At 50.3% G+C, this 26,162-nt stretch overlaps 1 protein-coding gene across 1 annotated transcript in view; it reads left to right on the top strand.

The window, feature by feature from the left end:
- The window catches only part of PLXNA2 (plexin A2), a 179,386-nt gene that overhangs the window by 122,445 nt on the left and 30,779 nt on the right, over nt 1-26,162 (top strand). The window contains exons 10-17 of the mRNA XM_055819918.1: nt 4,288-4,488; nt 6,365-6,461; nt 6,824-7,017; nt 12,997-13,148; nt 16,336-16,453; nt 20,074-20,210; nt 23,343-23,510; nt 24,829-24,922. Of these exons, the coding sequence (XP_055675893.1) occupies nt 4,288-4,488; nt 6,365-6,461; nt 6,824-7,017; nt 12,997-13,148; nt 16,336-16,453; nt 20,074-20,210; nt 23,343-23,510; nt 24,829-24,922 (1,161 nt within the window). The remainder of the gene's footprint in view (nt 1-4,287; nt 4,489-6,364; nt 6,462-6,823; nt 7,018-12,996; nt 13,149-16,335; nt 16,454-20,073; nt 20,211-23,342; nt 23,511-24,828; nt 24,923-26,162) is intronic.

Below are 26,162 nucleotides of genomic sequence, written 5' to 3'. Positions count from 1 at the left end.
ATTCAGCAGCAACTGCCAGCAGCAATTGTGGCTCCCCACCAGTGCTCTGGGCTTTCAGTTGTGTGGCATCTTCCTACATGTCGCTCCATCCCAAAATGTATATCCCCTTATTAGTGTGATCACTGTAGCTGTCAGCCAGCACAGAGGGGCTGCCTCTCTCAGTGTTTCCCCGAGTGATGTGCACTCACAGGCTGCATGCCTGTTTTTTTCACCAGAATCCCAATGTGACATTTTCCTCTCGCTGAAACCAAAGGGAAAAAAAAAATAATCTATTATTTCCTACTCATCTCTAATGATGGCAGAACAATTTTTGCTACCAGCATTTTCAGCACTGGAGACCAGGTTTGAAAATGTGAGTCCTTTCCCATGTCTCTAAAGGAAGAAACATTTCTTCAACAGTCGTCTCACGGACGGCAGTGGCCAGGAGGGATAATGGTCCATAACATATTCATTATTTTCAGGACTGTGCACTGAGGTTCTCCCACTGGTGATGTGACTGGAGATTTTTTGTTTTCAATCATAGTGTGATAAAAGATTCTGTGGCTCCAGGTTGCTGTTCCTCCCAAACACAAGCTTTCCACAGAGCTGGGGACCTCTCTGCAGTGGAGCCATTTGTCTCCTGTTGGTCCTCGATATGACTTTGAGGTTAAATGCAAAACCTGAAACGCAGCCAGATCTGGAGCAGAAGGTGGTATAGGTGTGCAGTGTGTAATGTGCATGCAAAGTCAGCTCGGAAGAGCTGGCAGTTGGATGGAGAATGGCATGAATCTTAGGAGGTTGCTGGTGATGGTGTAGAGGCTGAGCTGGGGGTTGGATCCATGATCTCAGGGTCTGCAGGAACCTCAGGGCTGAGCTTCACGGTGGCATTCCCTTCCAGCCTGTAAACCTGCTCCACTGCAGAAAAGGGCTTTTCTTTCCTTGCCAGCATAGCCCGTTTTCTGGCTGTCGGAGTTTAAAATCGCTCTTGGCTGTTAATCCGTGAAAGTTCCTGTTAGAAATAAAATAAAAAATATATAAGGAGAAGTGCTACTAAAAAGGTTTATGAGGCAGCAGTTTAAGCTACTGGCTTCTCCAAACTGGGGTAGCATCTGTTTCTCATTTACAACTTGCCTGAGCCAGTAGCAAAACAACATCCCATCAGTCTGGCTGTGAGCTGGAGAGGGAGCGCGGCTTGGCGTGCTTGGCGGTCATTAGTGAGAGATGGGGATTTTCTCCCTAAATACACCGTCCTAGCGGGAGCCTGCTGAGGATGGCTCCCGTGTTGCCATCCGGATGATTTCCCTCACTTTAAAGGCAGGGTGGCAAAGGGCTTAGGGTGCCACTCTAGGATTTGGCAGCGGGAAGGGAGACGTCAGTCCATTTTTCTCTAGAACTTCTACTTTAGCTTGGGATTAATCATTTAACGTCAGATACTTACAGGTACTTAGGTACCTAGTTCCATTAGATCAAAGCAAATCAGAGCTAAACAGAATGTAAATACTTCTGATGGTCAGAGCCTTTGTCTCTATGTGTTGCAGTTCCTGGTATATAAATCAAGGAAAAACTGTATCTCCCGGTGTGTTACGAAGAGATAATGCTTACAGTGTTGACATCTTACAGGAGGAACGTCACACAATTACCAGGCATTCCTTAGGTCTTTTTTTGCGGTTTGTCTCAGAGTTTCATTTACACACCTAGTTTGTGCTCATGGGGAGCTGGAGATCTGCTCATCTGTGGAACGATGTTTGCAGGGAGAGTTTCCTTTTATTTTGCATACAGCATCTTGCATAGCAAAGTCTTGAGCTACTGCAATATTAAAACTTGCTATTAAATTACAGTTGCGTTATTTTGGCCAGATAGTGGCAGAAGTGGAAACAAATCATGCTTCTCTGTACTTAAGGCTTTAATTGCTGTGCTTAGTTTTCTGAATATATATATAGTTTTGAAGGCAGCAGCATTTTGCTCTTTTCTTTGCTCCTTTATTGCAATCACACAGATGTTTGAAATATTTTCACATGGTTTTCAATGGAATATTTAATAGACCGCTTCCGGTTTCATGTTGGTTTGTACTCTTGAAAATCAGGCTCTTTTCAGGGACTGAGGAACTATCCTTACACGTTTTTTCACTGCCTCCTACTGAGAACTCCTGAGCCTTAACTTGTTTATAAAATGACTATCAAGGAGGAAGTACCATCTTTGACATCACCTTTATTTAATGCCCTGAGGTCAGTGTTTGGAGCCTTTGGGGTTCAGCAAAGAGGCTGTTTAATTCCTGCAGTGGATGGTGAAGCTCCCATCACACTGGCCTCGCACTGCAGGAGGGGTCATTCGCAGCTCAGCTGCCTGTCATCAGCCAGCCTCATGCCTGGCATTGCAGGAGCAGGACCTGTTTAATCTCCTCATTCATACAAGAGGCTCCAGTCCTAACCAGGAAAGCCCTGAAGTGAAATTTCTTTTCACTTTTGTTTTGTCTCAGCCCCCCACTCCCTCCCTTCTCCTCCTCTGGACTCCGGCTGAGCAGCCTCTCCTTGCTCCTGGAGCTCAGCATCCCTCGCCGGTTCTGGTTGCCTCCCAAAATGCTTTTGCTCTGGCCTGGCAGGGTGATTGATAGTACCGTAAGTGGCTGTAATACACTCCTGAATTTGCATTTGCCTCAGAAAAAATGCATTCCTGGAGCAGCTCCCAGTTGCATCCCAGAGGTGTGGAAAGACTTTGATCTGCAGCAGGAGCCACTGCTGTCACCCGCTTGAGTCACTGAGCTTGGCTAGGACATCACCTTCCTCCTGCCCAGGGGGCTGGCAGGGTCCCCTGGGCAGGCTGGCAGGCTGTTTGCTCTTTGCAGGCTAATGTAAAAGGGCTTAGGGTGCCTGAAGGGCAAGTGTCCAGGAGAATCGGAGGCTTACGGTTTTGAAGCCCCGGGAGTGTTGTGAAGGAGACAGAGACCCAGTGTCTCAGGTCCCAGGGGCCTCAGAGCCTGTTTGGCACCTTTGGGCTGCCCTTCCTCCCCCTCTGATGGTCCCTTCAGTGAACACCCAGTGGCAGGAGCTCTGCAGGTGCCATCATGTGTTGGTAATTTCGCTGTTTTCACAGTGCATGAAGGGATGTGTGGCACTCCCATCACAGCCCAGCATCCATCCCACTGATACATACTGAGATCCAGTTGTACACAAATTATTTAGCTTTTGCTTCAGTCCTCTCTCCTCTGTGAGAGATCCCTCCTTGGTATCAGCTCCTCGGATCTAAGGATGACCACTCCTAAAAGTGGTAAGACCTTTACAAATGCTGTTTGCTGGAGGAGGCGCTGAGTTTATTGCCCGTGCTAAACCCTTTGCTGTGATTCCTAAAAGAAAAGGCCAGTCTTGTAGACTAGACAGTATTTCAGAAAGCCCACGGGGATCAGGATTAGGGTGCTTAATCCTATCTGTGAAAACCCCATCCCTACTCTCCTGGATACCGACTGTGACCAAATCCTCCCGTCCTTGGACGTCCTCCACTTCCCAGAAGCACAGAGCAGGGAGGAGCGTTGCTTTAGAGATCGAAAGGGCAGTTCAGGTCCCGGTGCCTTGCCCAGCCGGCCAGCAGAGGCACGCATCCCACCCAGGCAGTCCTCAGCTAAGGAAAAAACTGTGGGAGCGTGGCAGTGAGCTGGCTGGGCATCTCAGAAAGGCCAGAGATGTGGGAGCACGGTAAGGGGTGAGAGCAGATAGAGCAGAAATTAACATCGCCTTGGAAATTAGTGGCACACTGGCGTAATTTTACTCAGCTAAAGTAGAGCGGAACCGTACCTGGTAGCGAGAGGGAAGTGCATCCCATGCTGCTCAGTCTCGCTCCGAAGCAGCACACAGCCAAGGGGTGTAAGGAGTGAAATGGGATTAGGAGGGGGCCCAGGGAGTGCAGCCCATCGCCCTCCTGCAGCAGCGGGGCTCAGGCAGAGCTGGAGCAGCTGATAACGCGCTGTCGCTGCTGTGGGAGGGCAGGGCAAGAGCTTGTGTCTCCGCAGATAAAACTCCAGCAAGCTCAGAGCCGGGAGGATGCTTTCGATTTATTCCCCAAAAAGAGGTGTTCCTTCTGTGGCTGCGGTGAGAAAATCAGCGCCGGTCCCCGAGAAGGGGGGCTGTAATGGGGGTTTCTTTATTTCTGCACTTCACCTGCAGCTGTGAGGGTGGACTGAGAAGTGGCTGGTCCTGTGTGCTGAGGATGCTCTGGGACATCAGCCCGGCCACCGGAGCAGGTGGGCTGAGACCTGGCCAGACCTGCGGACACACCATCACCACCATAACCTCCCCCTCTCTCTTATTGCTCCCCCAGGACTGTCCTCAGCTCTTCCCCACAGAGGAGATCCTGATCCCGGTGGGAGAGGTAAAACCCATCACACTGAAGGCGAGAAACCTGCCCCAGCCCCAGTCCGGCCAGCGCGGGTACGAGTGTGTCCTCAGCATCCAGGGTGTGATCCACCGCGTGCCTGCCCTGCGCTTCAACAGCTCCAGCGTCCAGTGCCAGAACAGCTCGGTGAGGGACCGGGAGGGGACCTTGGCAAAAAAGTGCCCCAAATGGGTGTCAGCTCCAAAGGGCTGCGAAGGGGCTGGGCTCAGCCACGGAGCTGATGGAACGTCTTGGGGTTAAACTAATCCTGAATTCCAGGTGGGAACCCGCCGTGGGCATGCAGCGTGTTTCATTATAGCACCGTGTTTCATTATAGCACCGGCTGGGAGAAGATCCTTTATCTGGCAGCTCCCTGTCTGACTGTGGGGGGTCAGCAAGGGGTAGGGGAGGAGGAGGAGGAGATGCACAGAAGGTGTTAAGGCAGGCTAATTTACACGGGGGAGATAAGGCGAATCACAGACCCCCTTATCAGGGAGCTGTCGAATTCCAGGTCATGGTAGCTGGATGAATACAGTAATGCTGAAAAGCAGCGTGGTGCTTGGAAGGAGGGGGAAAGGAAAACTGCCAGGGCAGAGAGCACAGCACAGCAGAGAGAGGGAAACTGAACAATTCTGCCGGAGAAGCAGGCAGGGGAGGATAGCGCTCCTCCATGGGATGGGGTTAGCCCTGCCTGTGGACCTGGCAGAATTTTACCCCAGAATACCCAAAGTCACTCAGGGATGCTGAAACGCATATGGTGAACACGAGCCAACCCTCCAAGCTGCAGCCCACGTCTGGGTCTCACATGGCACCATCCTCATCTGGAGGACGGGCGGGGGAGGGCACGGTCCTTCCCCTCCTCGCCGTGCATTCAAAGAGGTCCACAGGCAAACAGGGCATGTTCAGTTTGGTTTAGGCAGCGGAACAGGGTCTGCTTTAATATTCGGTACAGATGGTCTTAAATTGTTAATGACGTTTTGAATTTTTAAAAATTTCACTGGGTATTTATATATCACTGGTCGTCTTTGGGCCTTGCAGCTTGGTGGATAATAAATGTATTAATACTGTATAGTACTTTTCCTATCCAAAGTGATTTATAAACATTAGAGAAGCACTTTTATTCCTGTTAGGCTAATAGGAAGTTGTAGGTGGAGAATGTAAGGGCAATTCTGTGCTCACAGCTCTATCATTTGTACAGAAGAGCTACTTTCACATTAAGTAAAACCCAGGCAAGGTGAATCCATACAACCAAACGTAAGTTAAAACCATACACAACTATTGCATGGGGACAGTCAAAGCAGTCTGCTTTGGTTTAATCATCATTCCCTCATCCCAAAGAGGATGGCAACGTTTGGTCACCTTTTTAAGTCTTTTTAGCAGCTCTTGGTTGACTTACAGAGAGCATCAGAATGAGGCCTCCTTGGTGCTAATTGTGATAAGGGGAATTTCAGAATACACCGGGAATTTGCCTAAAGCATCGGGATTCACGCAGCCATGGCCCTCAGGAGATCCATGAGAAGGTCAATAATTCCAGCCAGTGCTATCCTAGGCTAGGCTGAAGTACAGAGTGGGAAAGGACCTCCCTGCACTGTCTGTTTTCCCTCAGCTGTTGCCTACTTCATCAGGCAAAGCTGTGCAGCATGATTTTTAAGCTCCCAGTCACACTAGGGTGCTCAGTGACTGTATAAGAAGATAGCCTGAAGGCAGCAGTCCTTCCAGTCTGATTAACTGGAGGGGGCTGTATTGATAAGCTAGAGACTGAGTGACAAGAGCAACCACTGTGAGTGGAATAATTAATCTATTACCTCTCACAAGGACTAGATCTGATTTAATTATCTCTTCCTGGTGAGGAGGAGGGAGTCAAAGCAGGACTCTGGAGGTGAAGTGTAGAAGTGCGGTGGTTCAGACATCAGCACATGTTTTTAAGCAGAGAATAATCATGGTTTCTGAAAAAAAAAATCTTTTCTTGTTAGTGTCTCTGACACATCCTCCCAAGCGTTTCATTCTCGATCTTCTCCTTCAGTATCTCTATGACGGGATGGACATCAGCAATTTGGCGGTGGACTTTGCTGTGGTTTGGAACGGGAACTTTGTCATTGACAACCCGGAGGATCTGAAAGGTAACAGCTGCTTGAGTGGGCTTTCAAGTCACGGGAAGGAGGGAGGCGATGGGGGCTGGAAAGCGGTTCCTGGGGCAGAGTGGCGTTAGCTGCCATCACTTTGGCCACAGGCAGAGATGTTGTGGTCCTGGTGGAACTTGCTTTGGATGAGAGCAACTCGCTGTGAGCAGCACTATCAGTGGAGGACTGGGCTCCACTGATACAGCCTTGGCTTTGGAAGCCACATGTGCAAGTCCACTCTGCAGCTTGTTAAGTCAAAACTCCACAGCCGCCTTTGCTTCTAAGTCCAAGAGCAGCTGTAGTGCATGTGAATAGCCCAATTCCTGACCTTGTCCTGAGTGCCCATCCCCTCTTCCCCGCAGTGCACCTCTACAAGTGCTCAGCCCAGCGTGAGAGCTGCGGGCTCTGCCTGAAAGCCGACCCCAAGTTCGAGTGCGGCTGGTGCAGCGGCGAGGCCAAGTGCACGCTGCGACCGCACTGCAGCGCGCTCCCCGCCCAGCCCTGGCTCGACTGGTCCAGCAGGAACGTCAAGTGCTCCAACCCTCGCATCACCGAGGTAAGAGCATGCATCTCCGGCCCCTTCTCCTTACCCCGGCCAAAGTGGATTTGTGTTCGCCTCCCTCCCCACTGAAAACCCGCCGTTGTGCATCCCATGCTGAAGAACAGGGACTAAAATGCTCCACTACGTTCTGTGAAATTGCTCTGCAGATCTGCCAGCACGTGGTCAGGGTGTGCAGCCCACTGCCCCGCCGCGCAGCTCTCACTCACCGGCGATGCTACCAGCACTGGGGTGACCGCTATGGACTGTTGCAAGAATGCTAATTAAACTAGGGAGCTAATTAGTCTATAGCTGGTGCTTCTGATGTTTCTGTTCAGACCACTGAGGGATGCAAAATGTCTCCCACGAGCATTTTTACCAGTAAAACTGCACTCGGTCTGTTAACGTTACTATTAGGAGTGACACTCGTATCAGGTGGGAATGAAAGAAGATTTTGGTTTCTCACTTAATTAACTCCCCTAAAAAAGCCTCCCTTGCCCTGAGCATGCATCCATACTGCAGGAGGTGGAGGTGTGGGTGTAAAACGGTGTTGGATCAAAGTAGCCTGTTGCACTGATGCTCATGGCAGGGCAGGAGCAGGGCTCCCTGGCACATAAGCTTTCTGCCAGCTGAATAAGGATCCTGGTATGTGTGGAAGTTTCCTCTTAACTCAGATGAGTTTCTACACCAGCTTAACTAAACTTGGCTCATGCTCAGCCCCCCTGGGAGGAAGGCATCGCCCTCCTTTTGATGGAGGAGGCGAGGACAAGGCAGAGGCTAGTGGGGCTGTATCAGGGCTGGGGCTGGCGGGAGGAGGACGTTGCTGAGGAGGGTCTGTCCATCCCGCAGGGACGTTACCAGGCTCTTGGTGCTTCTTAGACCTTTTGTCCAGCTGCATTACATTTTTGATGGGCGGGTGTTTCTCTTGTGCAGTGTTCTGTAAGCTGCAGAGTGGAGGTGGCGGTGGTGCTGGCTGTGCAGAGGCGTGAGAGCGTTAAGAAGTGCTGAGAGTCTGTCCTTCCGCTGTTTTGTTGGTTGGTTGGTTTGGCAAATCATACCTATCTTCACAGAGAGATGCCTTAAAGGCTTGCCTGGATACTCACCCTGTCCTGCCAGCAGTCAGAAACCAACGTTTTCATATCTGAACACCGTTCTGCTTGCACGAGGTTATGCTACAAGATGCAAGAAGCAAAACAGCCTCTGCCTGAGATTTTCTTTGCTGTAAACTGTTCAGACAGTTTTAACATTGAATAAGTCTTAGAATGATTTATTTACCCCTCCTTGAGGTAAGCAGAGAAGGGGAAAAACACTGCTGCAGCCACCAAGTGACTTGCATCTAAGCCCTGCCAGGCTGGCTCTGGCGGCTGGCTGCGGGCATGGCGCTGCCACCAAGTGTTTTATCACTGTCCAACTTGAAAGCAATACTTTTGGTCTCTGTCCAAAGAGAAAAAAGCAGAGCTTTGCTGTTACAGATTTCTTGTCTCCATAACCAGGTCTGTGTCTCAGCCTTCGAAGTGGGAGGCACGGGGTGCCTCGCCAGGGGATGTTTTGAGTCTCAGGACATTGCCCTGAGTGGATCTGGAGATGAGAGAAATCGAGTCTGTGCTTTCATTGGCAGCTGGGCTTATTCCACAGTGAGAGTCAGCGCTAGAAAATACAGATTTCAGTGGGATGTATCGTCCCATGGCCTCTGCTGACTCTGACAGTGCTGTGAGCTGTTGTGATTTTATTACAGGTCTTGCAGTGTTTGGTGGTTTTCCTCGAACTCCACCTCTTGCCTTTCTCCTTATGAATTCACAGCTTTTTTGTTTGGGTTTTTTTTTTTTGGTTGGGTTTTTTTGTTGTTTTTTTTTTTAATGTGAAAGTTTGCAGTTTTCATTGTTGTAGAAAAAGAAGGGGGGAAGCAGAGGGAACTAGGGGCCTTGTTTGTGCACTTTGAGATCCACCAATGGGAAGGGCACTGATAGGGCTAAAAACTCTTCTAGAATTTTGCCAAGTTCTTGAGCAGTCATGTCTGTAGAAAACAGCAAAGCCATAGAAACCCCGTAGGTTCAATATTCCTGAACCCAAACCTTTCAACAGCACAGATTAAGCTCTTTCAGACTTTCCCTCCAGAAAAGTCTATGAGATCGTCTTGGAGATCATGAGACCTTTACAGCCTTCGTTGCTGTTGGTTCCTTCTTACTGGCATCCCAGTTTTTTCAGTATTTTGGGTGCCATTTTGCAACGTGCAGTGCTGCAGAGCTCTGTGCTGAAAGCTGGGAAGGGACCGCTGTGCCCTGCTGGGACCAGCCTGCTCTGGGTGACACGTTCTCCATCCTGCGTGCACCAGCATTGAGAGACTCAACTGGGGAGCAAGTGTTTGGTCTCCTACTGGGGCTTGCATTGCAGCCTGGATCTCTCAGATTAAAAGAGCCTTTAATACAGGCTGGTTTCCACTCCTTTTGCTTCATCTGCCCAGGTTCACGCTTCCTGTCAAGCTGGAGGTCAATGGCCTGACTCCCAGGCACCAGTGCCTTCAGGGGATGCATAACTAGTAGGACGAGATTGTGTTTTAATAGTCGTAAAAGTAAATGAGCAGTAGGATATAGGCAGTCCTTTTCTTTTTCTGAGCAAGCGGCCCAGCTGTCACCGACAGTGTCCCTTTAACAGCATAAAACTTCCACACGGTCTGTGGTCTTAGCAATAAATAAATAAAAATCAGTTTTCTTGCGAACAAGCGGCACTCTGATCTCCTATTCATTTATTTGCAGGCCTCATTAATATAACATCAGTGCAACAAACAGCTGAAGGGGGGGGGGCGGTGTCAGGCTGAATAATGGAGTTGCTCTGCTGAGATAACAATTAGGTTCTGAATGTGCTATCAGCTAAGGCAGAGACAAGGAGGGATCATGCCGGGATGACAATGCTTATGTGCTGGTTCCCTGCTGGGCTCATCAGCTGGGATCCAGCTAGCTTAGAGCAGGATGAAAAAAGACAAAGAGAATGAAGGTGGATGACATTTTGGGAGGGGGCAGCGGTTGTGCCATTTATTCTGCAAGGCGGCCGCTCTCTCCGCACCCTGACAGATGCCAAGTGGCCGTTGTGCAGAAGGGTCTGAGGCTGGCGGCTTACCTCCAGCTCCAGAAGGAAAGCCCTGGCCGACTCACAGCCAGCCCTAGGTCTCCCCATCTCATGCACAAGCTTCTTCTGGCAGCTAAATGTTGCTTTATGTCAGCGAAGCTGAACTGGGCAACTGGCAAGATGTGAGGCTGAGAACATTTATCCTGTATCATTACAGCAGTGTCTTCTGCAGGCTGGGGAGGGAAGTATGCTAGCACCGTGTCAGAGCTCCTGGGTGCTTGGGATCCATGGATTCCAGCCTCGGTGATCCCTGGGTTCCCCCTAACTTGGCTTCAAGAAAGAAGCAGCAACAGCAGAAACGCAGTGGTGCATCTGCATGCCTGACGTGACGTGAGGGTGGAGCGTAAAGGTGACCAAGCTCCTACCACCACCCGCTTCACCTCTGTGTTTGGATCCTTTCTGTGAATAATACAGTGCTTCACACGCACATAAATCCTCTCCCTGGGCAGCAGGAACATGCTTTCCTAGAGGCAGTGGATTGCTGATTTTTTTCGTGCAAGGCGAGGCTGATGCAGAGGGGAGAGATGACCTGCTCAGATTAATCTGGGAGAGGAGCAAAACCAAAGGCCCTGCTCTCACTGACTTCAAAACTGCTTCAGTTTTGCAAACAACCTAAAAAACTTCCAGCAGAGGTGCAGCCCATTAAACACTAAATGTACAATTCCTGGTAATGGCCTTGTTTTCCTCAGCTGCCCTTCGCGGGTTCTTCTGATCCTCCACAGAATGAAAAGCCACTCTATTATAGTACTTTTCTTGAAATCAGGGAGTTTTCCTTCCTAATCCTGCCTGTCTCAGACCAGAAATCTGGGCTCCCCAGCACCACCCAGCACCCACTGCCAGCAGCATCCCTGGGCTGAGGTTGCTGGAGGTGCCTGGCTGTGCATCTGCAGCACGAGGTGACCCAGGGGTGCTGCCTGGCCGGGTGCTGCTTGCAGGGCTCGCCAGCACTCACTGCAACGGGACCTTTAAGACTTATCTTCTTTTTGTGATTTTGACTGAATCTCTCCAGCTGTAATTAATTGAATGCATCTGTTCTAACCCTGGGGCTGCTTTATGGCACAGTTACTTCAAAACTGTTCAATTAGTGGCCACTAAAATCTAGGTCGAGTGGAGCTCCATATTGGGGATTTTCCAGGTCAGGACATTTTCAAAATACAGAATCAGCGCGGCTTTGTTCGAGGAGGCCGGCTGGCTCCGCTGGTTGTAGTAAGGTCAAGAAATGGCAAACTGTGACTTTTTTTGAACAGCGATAAGACAATGAGCCCGGCCGTGTAAGTGCTCCAGCAAACACATTTTAACGTAATCTAGAGCTGCAAAGGACAGTTGTAACTGTCAAGTACGTGAACTGCCGAGTCCAGGTGATTCCCAACTAGCAACATAAACGTTACCAGTGCAGGCCTTCAGGACTCGGTGTAATGCACTACTTAATCTTCTGGTGTCTTGTATGGGCACAGAGTGCTTCATGGAGCTAAATGATACAAGACACGCTACGCCATCTAAGTTACAGAAAACAGCAGCACAACGGAGTGTGTAGTGAATAAATTAGAAACCTCAGTCAAGGGGAGGGGGAGGTAGAAATTCAATCATAGGCGGAGGAAGGAGGTGGTGGTTGGATGTACTAGGCAGGTCCTGGCTCTGCTGGTTGTGCGCAGGATGCTGAGCCCAGCGTGTCTGGCCAGATTCAGTAGCAGCACCTTGAATGGGAGCAGAGATGGAGAGCCAGAGATGAAGAGGTGTAAGCAAGGGAGAAGGAAAGTGGCTTCCGCTGGGGTCTGAAGCACGGGGAGGGGCTGAGGGGAACTTGGTGCCACAGAAGTAACGGGGAACAGGGGTGGCCTGATGGTGTTAGCGGTTCATGTTGGGTGGGAAGGGGGAGACGTGTCCCATGGCGTTGGAGAGCGCAGGGGGTCCCACAGGGGCTGCTTTGGGGCAGGCTCGGGCTGCCGGGGCGCACTCGGGCTGGGGCTGGTGTTTTGCCTCCTTCCTTCCCTGCTCACGTCCAGGGAACAGCAAGCTCTTAAGAAAGTAAAAGAAAAGCAGCCATGCATCCGTAACTGCTAAGGAAAACATTTTGAAGAGCTGAAGTCTTTTGCCAAAGACAAGAGTGGAACAAACAAGCGTAAACAAGATTTATCTATTCAATTAATTAAATTGCATTATTACAGATTATGTTTATTTATTAATAACAGCTGTAGCATGGGGAAGATTAGTAACTCACCCAAAAGCAACAGCAGACCAGTGGCAGATTCAGGACAACTATTTGAGAGTCTTGGGTCCAAATTTTGTGACTATATGTTATTGTAATTTATACTCCTAATTGAAGAGGATATTGTCCTTAATGAGAGTCTATAGAAGCAGAGATGATTATGGCTGAGGCAGGCTATAAACAGGCAGTTTTAAAGCACAGATCTCACTCTTTAACATTTATAAGTCATTTGAGGTGCCAACTTACTAATAAAATGTGACATTAACGTTCAAGAGAACAGCCAAGGCAGAAGCTAAAGTTCTGCAAAGCAACAGGCTGCTTCTGGAAGGTGACTGACCATCTTCTGTATGTATAAAAACGGAGCCAGTCCTACCCTTCTGCAAGGCTTCCTGGGGGGTGGCATTGCCCATGCCTCTTGGCCAGCCCAGGGACCTCAATGTCCTCTCTCGGGCCACGGCACAGATGGATTTCAGCTTCTCCTTGGGCTTCTCCAAGACATCCAGAGGTGTCACGAGAAGGTGGCGCTGGCCTGGGTTTGGCGGTTGGAGCACTCGGTCTCCCCGAGCAGCCTGCAAAGCAAAAGTCTGTTTCCAAGTCAGATACGGGGTTGAAGAAGCATGGGTGTTGTGGGGCCACCAACTCAATTTTTCTGTTTTGTTTCCCTCTAGATCCTGACAGTGTCAGGCCCCCCAGAAGGAGGGACAAGGGTGACCATCCGTGGCGTGAACCTGGGCCTGGATTTCTCCGAGATTGCCCATGGGGTACAGGTTGCTGGGGTGCAGTGCACGCCCCTGCCCGAGCAGTATGTCGTCGCAGAACAGTGAGTGGCCTCGCAGACCTCACCCATCCACACCGCGGGTCCCCAGGGTTGGCAAAGCCTCTTCCCTGACCTCCAGCAAATGCACAGGAGGCCAGTAACTCATCCAGACCCTGGGCACCATCTCTCCACCCTTTCCAGCCCTGCAGGAAGGGGTCTGGAGGTGGATGGTGCCTGGAGCAGGGCATGCCATTCCGACACCAGAGGGGCTGAGGTGCTTGGATGCTGTCTGGGGGGTTAAGCAGCCCTTTAAGCTTTCATTAAGTGTTTTGTTTCCTTCCACACCACGGTTCCTGCTTTGCTAAGCAACTTTTCTGATGAGCACCTTGCTGTTGATGCTGAGCCTCTCTGCCCTCTCTGCTCCCCATCGCACTTGAAATTCAGCCGGCGCTGCCAGCTGCACGCAGCCATTTGTTAGGCGGGTGAGGTGGTGACAGCCACTTAATCCGAATGGGCCTCCACTGGAGTCAATTCATTTATTTCACTAAGAAAAATGTCAACCAAAAATTAGAAAATAGGCATGTAACAGAGGATGGGCAAATAAACCTCCCAAAGTGACACGTGCTCCTGGTGCTGTTTGAGGGGCAGGGGGTTGTTCTGGTGTAGCCAAGGTGCTGAGGGGTGTGTTGGGGGTCATTTGTGCAGGGCAGGAGAAGAGCAAAAGGTAATGTCTCCCCTTGGGTTGTCTAATCTTTTCTGCTGGGGATCAGGATGGCATGTAGTAGGGCCATGACTGCTCGCAGTGAGAGATGGGGAGCCCAGGTCCCGTGAGCGGTCCCAGCAGTGTGGATCTGCCCCACTTTCAGGATGGTGAACAGAACAGTGAGAACAGCTGAAAGCAGTTGCCCTTTGGTGGTGAAATGCGTTGGGTGGGTCCCAGTCTGATCCCCAGCATAGTGAAAGGACCCGCCACTAGCACATGTTGGCCTTGGTTAGGGTTTTGCTCACTCCTTATCTTTGTTTCCCCATCTGTAAGACAGAAATGACACTGATCTCCCCTTCCAGTGTATCAGTCTGTCATGCGATCACTGGATGAAGGGTTTTACGGGCTTGCAGAGTGTCGTTGGTGATGTTGCAGGAATGGCTCCAGCCGCTGCACCAGTGGTACTGTCACTGCTAGCGGTTTGGGCTGTTCTGCTGAGCAGTATTTTGTTTTATTTTATTTTTCAAATAAAGGGTGGAAGAATATAAAATTATCCTCCTTTGATGGTATGAAACCCTGATTTTATAATCATGACTCTAATTACAGCTCTTGAGCTTTCAAAGTTTGTTAACATCATTAAAACATTTACCCTGGGCAGATAACAGCAAGCGTTAGCATGAGAGCTGCCTTTTAAAGATGAATACAGATAAAAGGACCCTCTTAAGGGTTCTGTGGGCAGACTGAATTCCAAGACTGTAATGACTCACCATATGCTCCAGCCACGCAATCTATCAGCCAGCAATTAGGTTAATGTTGGTGAAAGGGCCACTTAGCCCAGCAATCAGCACCCTACAGCTCTGCTGAATGTATCACTTTGTAACAAGGTACCTGCTGGGAATTTGGCTTTTATCAGGAATCGGGATCAAGTGTACCAGGTCACTTCTGCCCTGTCCTGCACCCCATCATGTCTGGTGCTGTATGGCAGCTGCTGCTTTACTGGCAAATAGTTGAGTATTCGGTGTTTCCCCCATGTATAGTGCTTGGAGCATCCTTGCTTCTTGTGGGAGAGAATCTCTGCTCTCCTCTCCTGCCCATGGAGTGTCAGGAATCACTTCACCTTGCTTTGTTTGCCCGTGAGCTGGCAGGGGCAGAGACTACTGTTCCCAAACCCTGCCTCCTCGCTCTGCTGCCAGTCTGCAGGAGGAGAAGTAATGAAATAGCAGGCAGAGGAGAGATCGGTGCATGGGCAATGTCTGGTTGAAAAGCAGAGAGAGGAGCACGTGGCAGATTAAGGCACACAGCTGAGAAGCTTCAGTTCCTGTTCTCCAAAGGCAGTGTCTCTCTAGGCAACCTGTTTTGATGTGCAGCAGTAAGGATTTTCACATTAGAGCTCTTTACTAGCATGTATGTATTTCATTAGGCCTCCTGGCATCACCTATGCATGTTATCTGCAGGTTCTTTTTTCTTTTAGTCTTTTTATTTTATTTTATTTGTAGTGAATTCAATGCTGCCGAAGGCAGCTGAAACGCTGCCTTCACAAATTAGAGGCTTTTATGCATTTGCACGTGATCGGCAGAAGCGTGAGTGTTGCCCCTGCCGCTCTGCAAAAGCACCTTCAGGCTCACGGGGGAAAGGATGCTCTGGCTCTTCTCTGGTCTCACTCTCAGGGTGCCGAGATGGCATTGCTGCATCCCCGGCCCCGAGGCAGGTTGCTCCTACCCCCAGGTTTCCAGTGACTGGGGAGATGCTCTTGAATTTGTCTTTCCAGTGTTGCCGTGGGAGCAAGCAGCATCCCTCCCCTTTAGGTACAGCCAGAGAGCCCTGCCAGCTGACGGCCCTTTAAAAACCTCTCCAGAACCTGCTGGTGTGCCAGGCACTGGCTTGGGCGCATCTCCAGCTGGTGGTACCTGTGCCAGTGCCCTGGGATTTCAGGGTTAGGCACCCACAGGGCGATCTGTTGTTCCCTATTTGCCAGCTGGGCCAGCTGTGGTTAACCCCAGCAGCTCTCCCTGTCTTGCCCTGCCTCGGGAGGTGCCCGTGGGGCTGAGCTGGACCACGCCAGGAGCACAAGGTCCATCTTTCAGTGCCACTAACTCCTTTTACCAGCATCAGTATGTTCCAGGTTAGCCAGGCCCGGCTCCCCTGCAAAGGCTGCTCTCCACGGCTGTCTCTATCATCCCCAAGCAGGTTTCTCCATTTTTGATTAACTGGGAGACTGCAGTGTGAGCTGTTCCCTTAATGAACTCATCTGTTACTCTAAGGACTTAGCACTCACTTTGCTACTGGCTAATATATTGCCATTAGTGCTCTGCTTTGCTCCGGAGTTTACAGCTTGTAATAATTATGTCTAATTTTGATTTTTTTTCTTTAAATTACTACATGGGATAAAAATAGACTCAGTAATTAACTTCTTCCAAAGAGGTAGATATCAAAGTTAAAGCTGGGGGGGAGGAAAGAAGGAAGAAAGCAATCCAGCCCTGCGTGGAGCTACACAGGGCACTGTTGGCACCTCCTGCCAAAGCCTCCCTGCGGCATTTCTGCTTCCAGGATCGTCTGTGAAATGGGGCAGGCGCTTCCAGGGATCAGCTCCGGCCCAGTGCTCCTGTGCATCGGAGAGTGCAAGCCGGAGTTCACGGCCAAGTCCACGCAGCAGTACATGTTTGTGGTGAGTGTCCTGCTGAGGCGAGGGGTGGGGGCAGCACGCGTGCCCCACGGGGACAGCCGTGACGCTCCACCAGTGCGCGTCAGATGCATGGTTCAACACCAGAAGGCAATCCCAAAATTGCCATCTTTTTTGCTGATGCTTTCCCCACTGCATTGCACAATTTTTGGTAGCCCACTCAACTGGCGCCGTTTTCAGGGTCTGGAGCTCACACAGGGCTACAGGATAAACAGGATTTAGGTGGGAACCTAAACCCAGGGCTCCCACAGCATTTGGTTGCAACTTTGCACCTCCAAAATAGTGACAGCCTTCTCCAAATTGTTAGGCTCACTTACTCCTTGCAACGCACATTGTGGTACTCCCAGGAGGAGCCTTGCACAAAACACAACTTTGTTCTGAGGAGTTTCTGTGCATGAGGAATTGTCAAGGAATTAGAGTCAGTGCACAAAATTTTCCTGTGTTTGTAATGAAGGGACATTGTTACTTTGGTGCTCAGTTAATGGGACCAAATCTAGATGCTGTTGCTTGCTGGTTTTGCAGATGTTTCTGTAGGTGTGTGTGATACATACAGGCACCAACAGGCCTTTTTGCACGAGCACAGAAACACACCAGGCGAGCAAGCGCCAGAGTCCGTCCTTCTGCAGCTCAGGTACTGAAGTCCTGCTAGAAACTTCATCAATTGCCTCTGAAACCTAAATATATCTGAGTTAGTTCTGTGTCTATAGGTTTAAATTTTTTTTCCCCATGATGCCCTTTGGGATGGAAGGGTAATTCCGCATCCAAATATTCAGGATTTTTTTTTTCCCCTTCAAGGATGCTGGCTCAGTGTAGGCTTTCTCTGTCTGCCTAATGGAGAGCTGCTCTTTGGGTTGGTGGGCTTCCACTGGTTGAGCAGGTCATTTCTTTCTGTTGTTTAATTAGCAGCCTTTTGGTTCATAAACTTAAAAGCCACAGCTGGGGTTTCTCATATCTCCAGTTTTGCCTAAAAGGGGCTCTTCATCCAGCCACATTGATTTTGTGCTAGTGGAATCTGTATGCAGGGAAATGCCAGCACTTACTGATTGTCCGCAATTTGTAAACTAATTGAGGGATAAATCAGGCTCGTCCCAGCCACCCTCCCGGTGTTGTCAGCAACACCCTCCCCTGGGATTTCATTTATTCAGCGACATAGCAGGGGTGCAAAACACCACCACATTTTGCTTGAATCTGAAAAGAAAAAAAAAGAAACCCCTTTTGATCATCACAGGGCAGTGCCAGCGGGTCCCCGGGTTTGCCATGCTCGAAAGGCAGGTTCCCATGCGACACGGGGAGGGTGCTCTCTTGCTTTGTGTTAAATAATGACCAAGAGCCAGTGGAAGGTAATTGCAGAGATGAACCTTGGAGTAGCACCTTGCAGCAACCCGGTGAGCATACGCCGAGCATTATCAGCCTTTGCATTGTTGCTTCTGATTTCCAGCACTTACCCTGATTATATCGTTTCTTTTTCTCAAGCGTTTAAAACTTCTAGCACATCATTTCCTTTTGTTAGCTGGCCTCTATTTTTCTCTTTAGCACTGCCACAAATTCCATTACAGCTGGTTTATACCTTTAAAGTCAGTAGTAAAATTGATCGGTACCTTAAAGCAGAGCTCAGTTCTGACCCTGAGAGGGTTCATGCCTTAGTGAGCTCATCTGGTGCCTGACACAGCGCAGGAGCGATGCTGTCACCTTAATTACACCTGTTTTATCTGGGGAGGTGGAACCTTGGAGCTACTTTGGATCTGTAAATCTGTCACAATTATCACCAAATCATGAGCTGAAGACAGAAAATTCATATTCAGCTTTCAGGCCCTCATCTGATGCCGGCCTCGCCCCAGCCTTGGGTTATTTTGCAGGTCTCTAGGATGGGCCCCCTGCTCTCCTGTCTTTTCCTTGTTTACAAGAATGACTGCTCGGGGTTATAGCCTGAGTTTCTATTTTGGGCAATGCTTTGAATTTCCAAGGATTTCAATGCTTAGACAAGGTGATGCTCACACCAGAAACGTCAGGTGCTTATAGCCAGGAGGTGCTTATAATTGATTTGGAATGCAGAGGAGGAGGGCTGTGTTGTCCAGTATGTGTGCAGCTCCATCACTGGGGTGTGTGCGGGAACTGCTGGACCTCACGGGCATGTTAAATATGTTAAAGAACTGCTCTGTTCTGTCCCCAGGGTCCCAGGAGCAGACTGGCCCCGGGGATGGGGCTGGAGGGGGGAGGTGGCTGGCAGGGGTCTTTTGCTGTCTGGAATGTTCCCTGCATTGCAGCTTGTTCATAATTCACCTTGGGAACTGTAGCCAGGGCTGGGCTGGAGACTGAAGGAGGTTTTGCATGGGCAATCACACAGTGAACATCCTTTGGAGGGTTTTTGTGTTTTGATATTGCTCCTCTCAGTTGTATGAAATGCTCCCAAGCTTGCCTAGTGTAAAGATTGCCATTACCATTCATATTGTCTTGTATTGCTACTAGCTGGTGTAATCATATAATATCCTCAGCTGGAAGGGACCCACAAGGAACATTGAGTCCAACTCCTGACCCCAGTGAGGATAAGAGCTGTGAGCAGAGCACGAGCAGCTGAAGGACAAATCTTTCCCTCCTGCACCATTATTCCGTAACTACCCACGACAGGGTGGATTGTGTGGTTTTGTCTGGTCTATTCAGGAGTCAGGGTCAAGGAGGCTTTTGGTCTAAGCTGCTCTGGCAAATGCTGTGGCACCCAGAAAACACATGTTGCGTTGTGAAAACAGTAGAGAAAACAGGACAAACTCACTGAGCTGCCAAGCAGGTGGTACCAGGGGAGCAGAGCTGGGAGCCTGCCAGCCTTTGCAGATGAGAGTCATAAAGAGGGTAATGTGAAAGCATTAGCAAAACAATTTGGTAATATCCACTGATTGAAAACAAATAAAAATGTACCTGCTTTCTGCAAATTCTATTAAGGGGGATAAATAGCTATCCTGGTGCAAGGCAGGATAAAGACGTGGCATTGCTGCAATAACATCACCAATAAAATGTCGAGTGGGATCTCAGTTTGCCCACCAAGGATGTCTTTCCATCAGCAACGGGAAACAAGCTCTGCCCCTACAATACTGTCTCTGGTGGTTCATATTAAGCTGGAGCTGATGGTGCTGCCTTTTGTTAAAGCTGTGCGGTATTTCCCATTACCAGACCCTGGGGGGCGGGGGGGGGGAGGGAGTTGATGCTTTATCATGTTGGCAAACATTAAACATTTGGGTTCAAATTTCCATTGTGGCAATTAGCTTGGCTTGGGATATATTTAGTTTCTGAAACTGCAGTGCAAAGAGTTTACCTTTGTGTAAGAACAAAGTTGAAGGTAAACACAGAATTTTGCCAAGGTTAAATTTGCAATCATTTTGCAGAGACGCGTCTCTCTTTCAGAACTGGGTTTGAAAATCTAGCAGATTTGTCAGACGTCCAAGACGCATCCCTATTCTGCTTTTCCATTTTATAAAAGATATCCCCACTCAGCCAAAGCATGAGGATGCTCAGGGGCCGGTGCTCTCTGGCTGGCACAGCCCTCGGGCACCCTCCCACTGACCGCTCCGCTAGCAGCAGGCAGGAGCTCTGAGTTTGTCCTTTTCTTTCTCCAGACCCCAGCAGTGAGTTTTCTGAATCCCAGCCGCGGTCCAGAGTCAGGAGGGACGATGGTGACCATCTCCGGGCACTACCTGGGGGCTGGCAGCCGCGTGTCCGTGCTCCTGGGAAACCAGACCTGCGAATTCTACGGGTAAGGGGCCGAGCTGGGCCAGTGCTGCCAGGGCTGCACCACTGTGTATCTGCTGCAGCCACGGCAAAAATTCCTCTGGGAACCCCTGAAGGCTCCCATTCCCTCTTTTATTACATGAAACCATCGTCTCTCTTACTGTGACCAATCCTTGCTTGGCAAGGGGGCGGTGGCATCAGTATTAGTGCTGTCTGTTACTTCATTTTAGTGCAGTTACGATGTTAACTGGTCCAAAAATCTTGGGCAAACATCACCGTGATTGTAAAACATTTCTGGTAGTCATCAGTACCTGCCCCCAACCTGGTTGATTCTGAAGAAAATGCGACGTTTATAAGAAACATCTAGTTTTGCTTTTCACAGATCAACGGCTTGAATTACTTCTATTGCAGCCACTGCTGCAGGTGCCTTAACCTCCTAGAAATGGTCTGAGCGAGGGGTGGGCTTCTGCGTGGCAGAACAAACTGAGGATGTGCACACACCTTCTGCTGAGAGACTTGCGCAGCCATCCATCTCCTCTGGGATTTCTATGGCAAATTTGCTTTTTACCCAGCAGTGTAAACACAGAGCTGACATTTGCAGGGTTTAATGGGTTTTCTTGGGGCTTAGTTAAAAAAAGATACATGCAGCATACATCTGTGTGCATCACATACACATCCCTGCCCCGTACACAGGTGCCCTGAAGCAGCTGGCAGTACGCATTACATAGCGTGGGCGCAGCCTGTGCAGGAACCTAAGCGAAGTGGTGTGATGTGCAAAGGGATTCTGCACGTCAGATCTTCACTCAGCCTTCCCAGGAGGAACCGAGGAAGTTTCTGGGAAAGTAAAGACGCCTGGAGGTGAACTTCTCATCTGGAAGACTGAGAGGTTCTCCGATACGGGAGCTGTGGGCGTTCAGACATGGGACATGTGGGGATATTGGCGGTGCTTATTCTACGTCCATCCTAGAATGGTGCTTCAGGTGGTCTGGCCATGCCAAGGTCTTCAAGTGCTTCAATTCTCCAAGTGCTAAGCACTGTAACCGACCCATCAATATTTCTTCCCGTCTCCAAAGCAAAGATGCCAGATTGCTTCCTCAGATGCACACGGGTAACGGCATTACCACGAGCAGATGCAGCCTGCAAACTGGCCTGAGAGCAAAATCAGCCCTGTAATATAATCCCTTAAATATATGATTATATTCAGGCAACCTGCAGTCACTGACCTGCAAAACCTGGAAGAGTTTTCAATTCTCTGTGTGTTCTAATTACAGCAGGCAAGCAGAAACTTAAACAAAGCAAGCGGCAGTGTATGAATGGCACCATCCTTCATGTGGGGTCACGCTGTGCACTTTGTTTTGCTTGGACTGTTTTGAGGCAATGAACTTCAATTGTACTCGAGGGTGTGGGGGAGCCTGATTAGATGAAGCAGTTTCTAATGAGATTCACTCTAATTACAGCTTCCCCCATTCTCCCCTCTCTGATCGGAGGAGTGGGTAGATTCACCATGACGACATAATAATAGCACAGAAAGCTAATTAACTGATCACAGGGAGCTGAGAGCAGCTCTGCCAGCACCGATGCGTCACTCTGGATCTCACGCCGGAGCTAAGCAGGCGCGGTGGAGACTGGCAGGGCTGAGCGGCTGCGCCGGCGCGGGGTGGCAGAGCCGGCAGCAGGCAGGCAGGCAGCTCTTCAGCTGCACAGGAATGCAGGAGAACACTCTGAGAATCAGCAAAAAAGATGGAGAAACACGGTCCTCGCACAAGGATGCCTTCATGGTTAAATTACACCTAGGTGGAAAGTGAGAATAAGATGAAGGAGGAGGAGGAGGAGAGCAGGATGGGGTAGACATGTAATTGCAAGAACAGAAACAGTCACGTCCAGTTTGTTTCAGGTATTTTAGGAGGCTGTTTCTATTCCCTCTGTTGAGGTGGATGGGTGTGCCAGGGTGAGAGCTGGGAGCATTGTGGTACCCGCTTTTCGATACCCCCCTGGAATGCCCAGGGCTGAGTAATGTGCCCGTGCTCCTTAGGGAGGGCGAGGAGTGTGTAAGGGCCCTGAAGAGGGGACCACGCAGCATCCCCTTGCCTGGGTACCAGACACCAGTGCTTTGCTGGAAGCAGATGCGGGGCACAGCTGTACTTGAGCCCCAGACACCTCCACGAGTTGCACAGCCTCTGAGGAGGGTGAGGATGGTGAACCCAGGAGTGCCAGTTTTTTATTTAAGTGCCAAACTGTCAGCAAGAGGCTGAAGATCTCCCTGTCATCTCCCCCGTGAGAAGCCAAAACTTACTGAGCCATGGAAACAGCACAGCCTTTTTGGTGAGCCGGCGGCAGGTTTGGGCAGGCGGGATGACCCATGGGTACAGGGACACTGGCCTTCTAGGGATGTCACTCAGGCAGTTTTTGTAGGAGCAGTGTCCGGGCTCACCGCAGAGCTGTGGTTCCTCGCAGCTCTGTCCCAGCATTGGGAACAGCACCACTTGGCTCCCATTGCCCTTCTCCATCCATCCACCCGCCGGTGCCTTTGTGCTTTGACAGCGCCTTGCTACCCTGCCGCCTCGACTTTCTCCGGGGCTCCAGTGGAAGCAGATGGTCTGTTGTGTCCGGCCAGCCAGCACCGAGGCGGAGGTCACCCCTGTGCTGACGGGGAGACAAAGCTGGAAGGCAGCGGGGACGGTGGCATTGCCCTTCCCAGGCGGGGGCTTCGCCGGCTCCATTATCCTGCTCACAAGAGCCTGTGTGTGCAGCAGGGTGGGGAGGGGAAGAATTTGGCTTTTGAGTGAGCTTATGCATCCCATTTTAAAAACAACCATCTGTTTTCACACGCCCAGCAGAAGGCAGCGGGTTCACAGAGGGATGCAGGAGGCTGCAGTTTGGCACGAAGAGTAATTTCAGGGAGCCTGCGCTTCTCTCTTGGTGGACAGGCAGACCCCCCCCCCGCGCAGAGCTCCATTCCCTCCCTCCCGTGCCAGCAAAGCCCTCCTGCCCGTCTCAGGGGCTCATCCCCTTCACAGGTGTCAGAGTCTGGGGCTGAGTGATGGCTCAGCCTTGTAGTGAGCTGCCCCGCTGCAGGGCAGCACCAGGACAAAGGGTTGTTTTCTGCCCCTACGCTGTGACTGCCCTTTTACACATCCCTGGCTTCTCTCTTGCGCAGGCGATCCATGAACGAGATTGTTTGCGTGTCGGCCCCGTCAGCCCACGGCCTGGGAGCTGTTCACGTCTCTGTCAGCGTCGACCGGGCGCAGCTGGAGCAGACCTTGCTGTTTGAGTACATCGATGATCCAAAGGTGCAGCATATCGAACCTGAGTGGAGCATTGCCAGGTAACGTGGGGCTTCAGCAGCGGCTCCTCCGCAGCAGGAGAGAAGCCAGCTCGCCTGGTCTGGGTCTCCTCTCAGCATATGCTGAGTGAGGCTAAAAGAGGGTCTATCTGGAAATGCACATCCCACCCAGCATCCTGGATTTGTCAGGGATGGGTGCTTGAGGCGTTTGCATTTACCCCAAATCAGTTCCAGAGTTATAAAAGTAGTTGTGATTACCAAGGTAATTACAGCAGTAGCAGTCTGTGCCGGGATTCTGGGAGCACAAATAAAGCCAAGATCGCTTCCATCTGCTGAAGAAGTGCACAATTGCTCATTAAAGTTTCCTTCTTGTAGTCCTGGAATAAAACAAAACCAGCAACCACCAAGAAAGGAAAAAGCTGATGCTAATCAAAATGTACTGTTTACCCCAGATCCACTGTAGGAACGAGGCGGCCAGCACTGTCAGATCACCATGATGTTGCTGCTAAAAACCCTGGGCCATACTCCTCCCTGGTGTTACTTTAACGGTTGTGCTCACAAGGGCTGTAACACAGCCTTTCATTGCAAATTCCAATTATTTTTTAAAATTGCCCTTGAAAGAAGTGTCTCGCAGCAGGCTCTGCAAGACATTTGCTTTGAATCCAAATTCAAGATTGCATCTGGTTTTGGTGAGATGGGTTTGATAGGCTGGGCTGGACCGCTGGCAGAGGTGGTCTAAAGGGAACAGCTGGGCTCTGTTGTAGAGGTGCTGGAGGCTCGGGTGAATCTGGGCTGTGCTGCTCCAGTTAACACATGAAAGAAGCCAAGAGTGAAAGCCTTTGCTCAGGGGCACTGGCTGTAGGAGAATGGGGGTACTTTCGCCCGGGGGATTGTGTCCTCCCTGGCCCCGGTGGCACCGGGTGCACTCCATCCTCCCCGCTCTATGTGACAACTTGCTGCGTCTGCAGTCCAGATGCAAGTGCACGTCAGTTCCTTCACTGCACGTACCATTTGTCGTGTTCCTTAAAAACATCACTATGTAAATCATTAAACATTGTGACTAATTTATTGTCTTACATATTTAGGCTCAGCTCAGTTGATTTCTTTGGTCCCATTTCTCACCCTGCTGCCTTGCAGTGCTGTTGGGTGGGAGACGTTGCAGCCTAAACCTAGCTAACTTGAGACACCACTCCCAGCGGCTCAGGCAGAGGGTATTAATCCACCCTGTCACCTGCTGCCTGAAGTGTCTGCAGAAAACATCTTTCTGAGATCAACAAGTATCCTTATTGTTGAGCACAGCCTCCCTGCACAGCCCCAGCCTGCCAGATGCATTAATCAGGTGTCTCCTGGTTCTCCGCAGCGGACACACGCCTCTGACCGTCACCGGCTCCAACCTGGATGTGATCCAGGAGCCCAGGATCCGTGTCAAGTACAACGGCAAGGAGTTTGTCAACGTAAGTAGGTGCAAGCGCGGGGCTGCCGGGAGCATCCCCAATGTGCTGCCACACGGCGGGTCCCCCCACCCGGATGCACACATGCGGTTACTGGTCCCAGTGCTCTCTGCGTGGTGGGGCTTGCTGTGGTGAAAGCTGCCCTGGGGGTATTTCCCTACACTTACACAAACTGGGGACCCTGGAAAGAGGAATTCTGACACGCAGAAATGGGAAATTACTTCCTCAGCAACACAGTAACTGCAGAGGAGTTTCCAAAGGTAGAAATGGAGGACTCTGGTTTAGGTCACCTCCATCACCTCAAATTCTGTCTTGGGTCAGGTAAACTTGTTTCACTCCTGAAATTCCCCCTTTTGTCAGAGCCCCTGTGCCAAGAGCTCTCCTTTCCCCAGCATCCTTCCATTTCCAGTACCTAGCTCAGCTCTATGGGCATGTTAGGATGGAAAGTCCAAGTGTAGCAGTCCCCACCATTCCCAGCTGTTCCACACTTCCCATTTTAGTCTTGCTCTTTCTGTAAAAGCCCAAAGCTAGGCACTGAGACCTGCCAGCTCCGAGGCTGCTATGTTTAACTAGTCCCTCCCCAGCTGCCTCTCTATAAATAAACCTCCTATTGCCGGAGCCCTGGGCCCGGCATGCCTGCGCCAGCCCAGGGAGGGAAGGGGAGAGGGGAGCTGCTTCTGAACGAGCAGCTATCGGGCCACTTTTGCAGCTTGATGGCCGCAGTAAGGCCAGGTGCTGCTTCCCTGCAACCTTCTCGCCAGGTGAAGGATGCTGGGCATGGGGCTCTGGGTGTTATTTTTATGCCTCCTTCCCCTCCTCCCTCCTATCACCCTGATGTTCCCAAAGCAAGGGGTTGGTAGCAGAGGTTGGGGCTGATCTGGAATTTTCCTTCTGTCCCCTATCTGTACTGTTTTAGTCCAAGAGTGAGAAACGGGAATGAATCCTCAGCTAAACGGAAGCTAAGCGATGGTCCTGTGTGCTAGAAATAAGAACTGCACCTCCAAGACCCGCAGAAATTATTTTGACTGAGTAAAAGTGAAATATATTGTTTCTAAGCAGTGATTTCTCTGACTGAATCTGTATTATCTTGGAAAGGGCAAATCACTTATCAGTCTTTTCCTATTCCCTTTCTCCCTTCCCCTCTGAAGACCCTTTTCATCTGAGCTCTTTTTAAAAAGACATCTAATTTTGTTGCTAGCAGTTGCAGTTACAGTGCTATAAAAATAATTCTGAAGACACAAAA

Source organism: Falco peregrinus, chromosome 16 (genome assembly GCF_023634155.1).
Source record: "Falco peregrinus isolate bFalPer1 chromosome 16, bFalPer1.pri, whole genome shotgun sequence".
In the NCBI taxonomy this organism is placed as follows: domain Eukaryota; kingdom Metazoa; phylum Chordata; class Aves; order Falconiformes; family Falconidae; genus Falco; species Falco peregrinus.
This window is presented reverse-complemented; position numbering and strand designations above follow the sequence as displayed.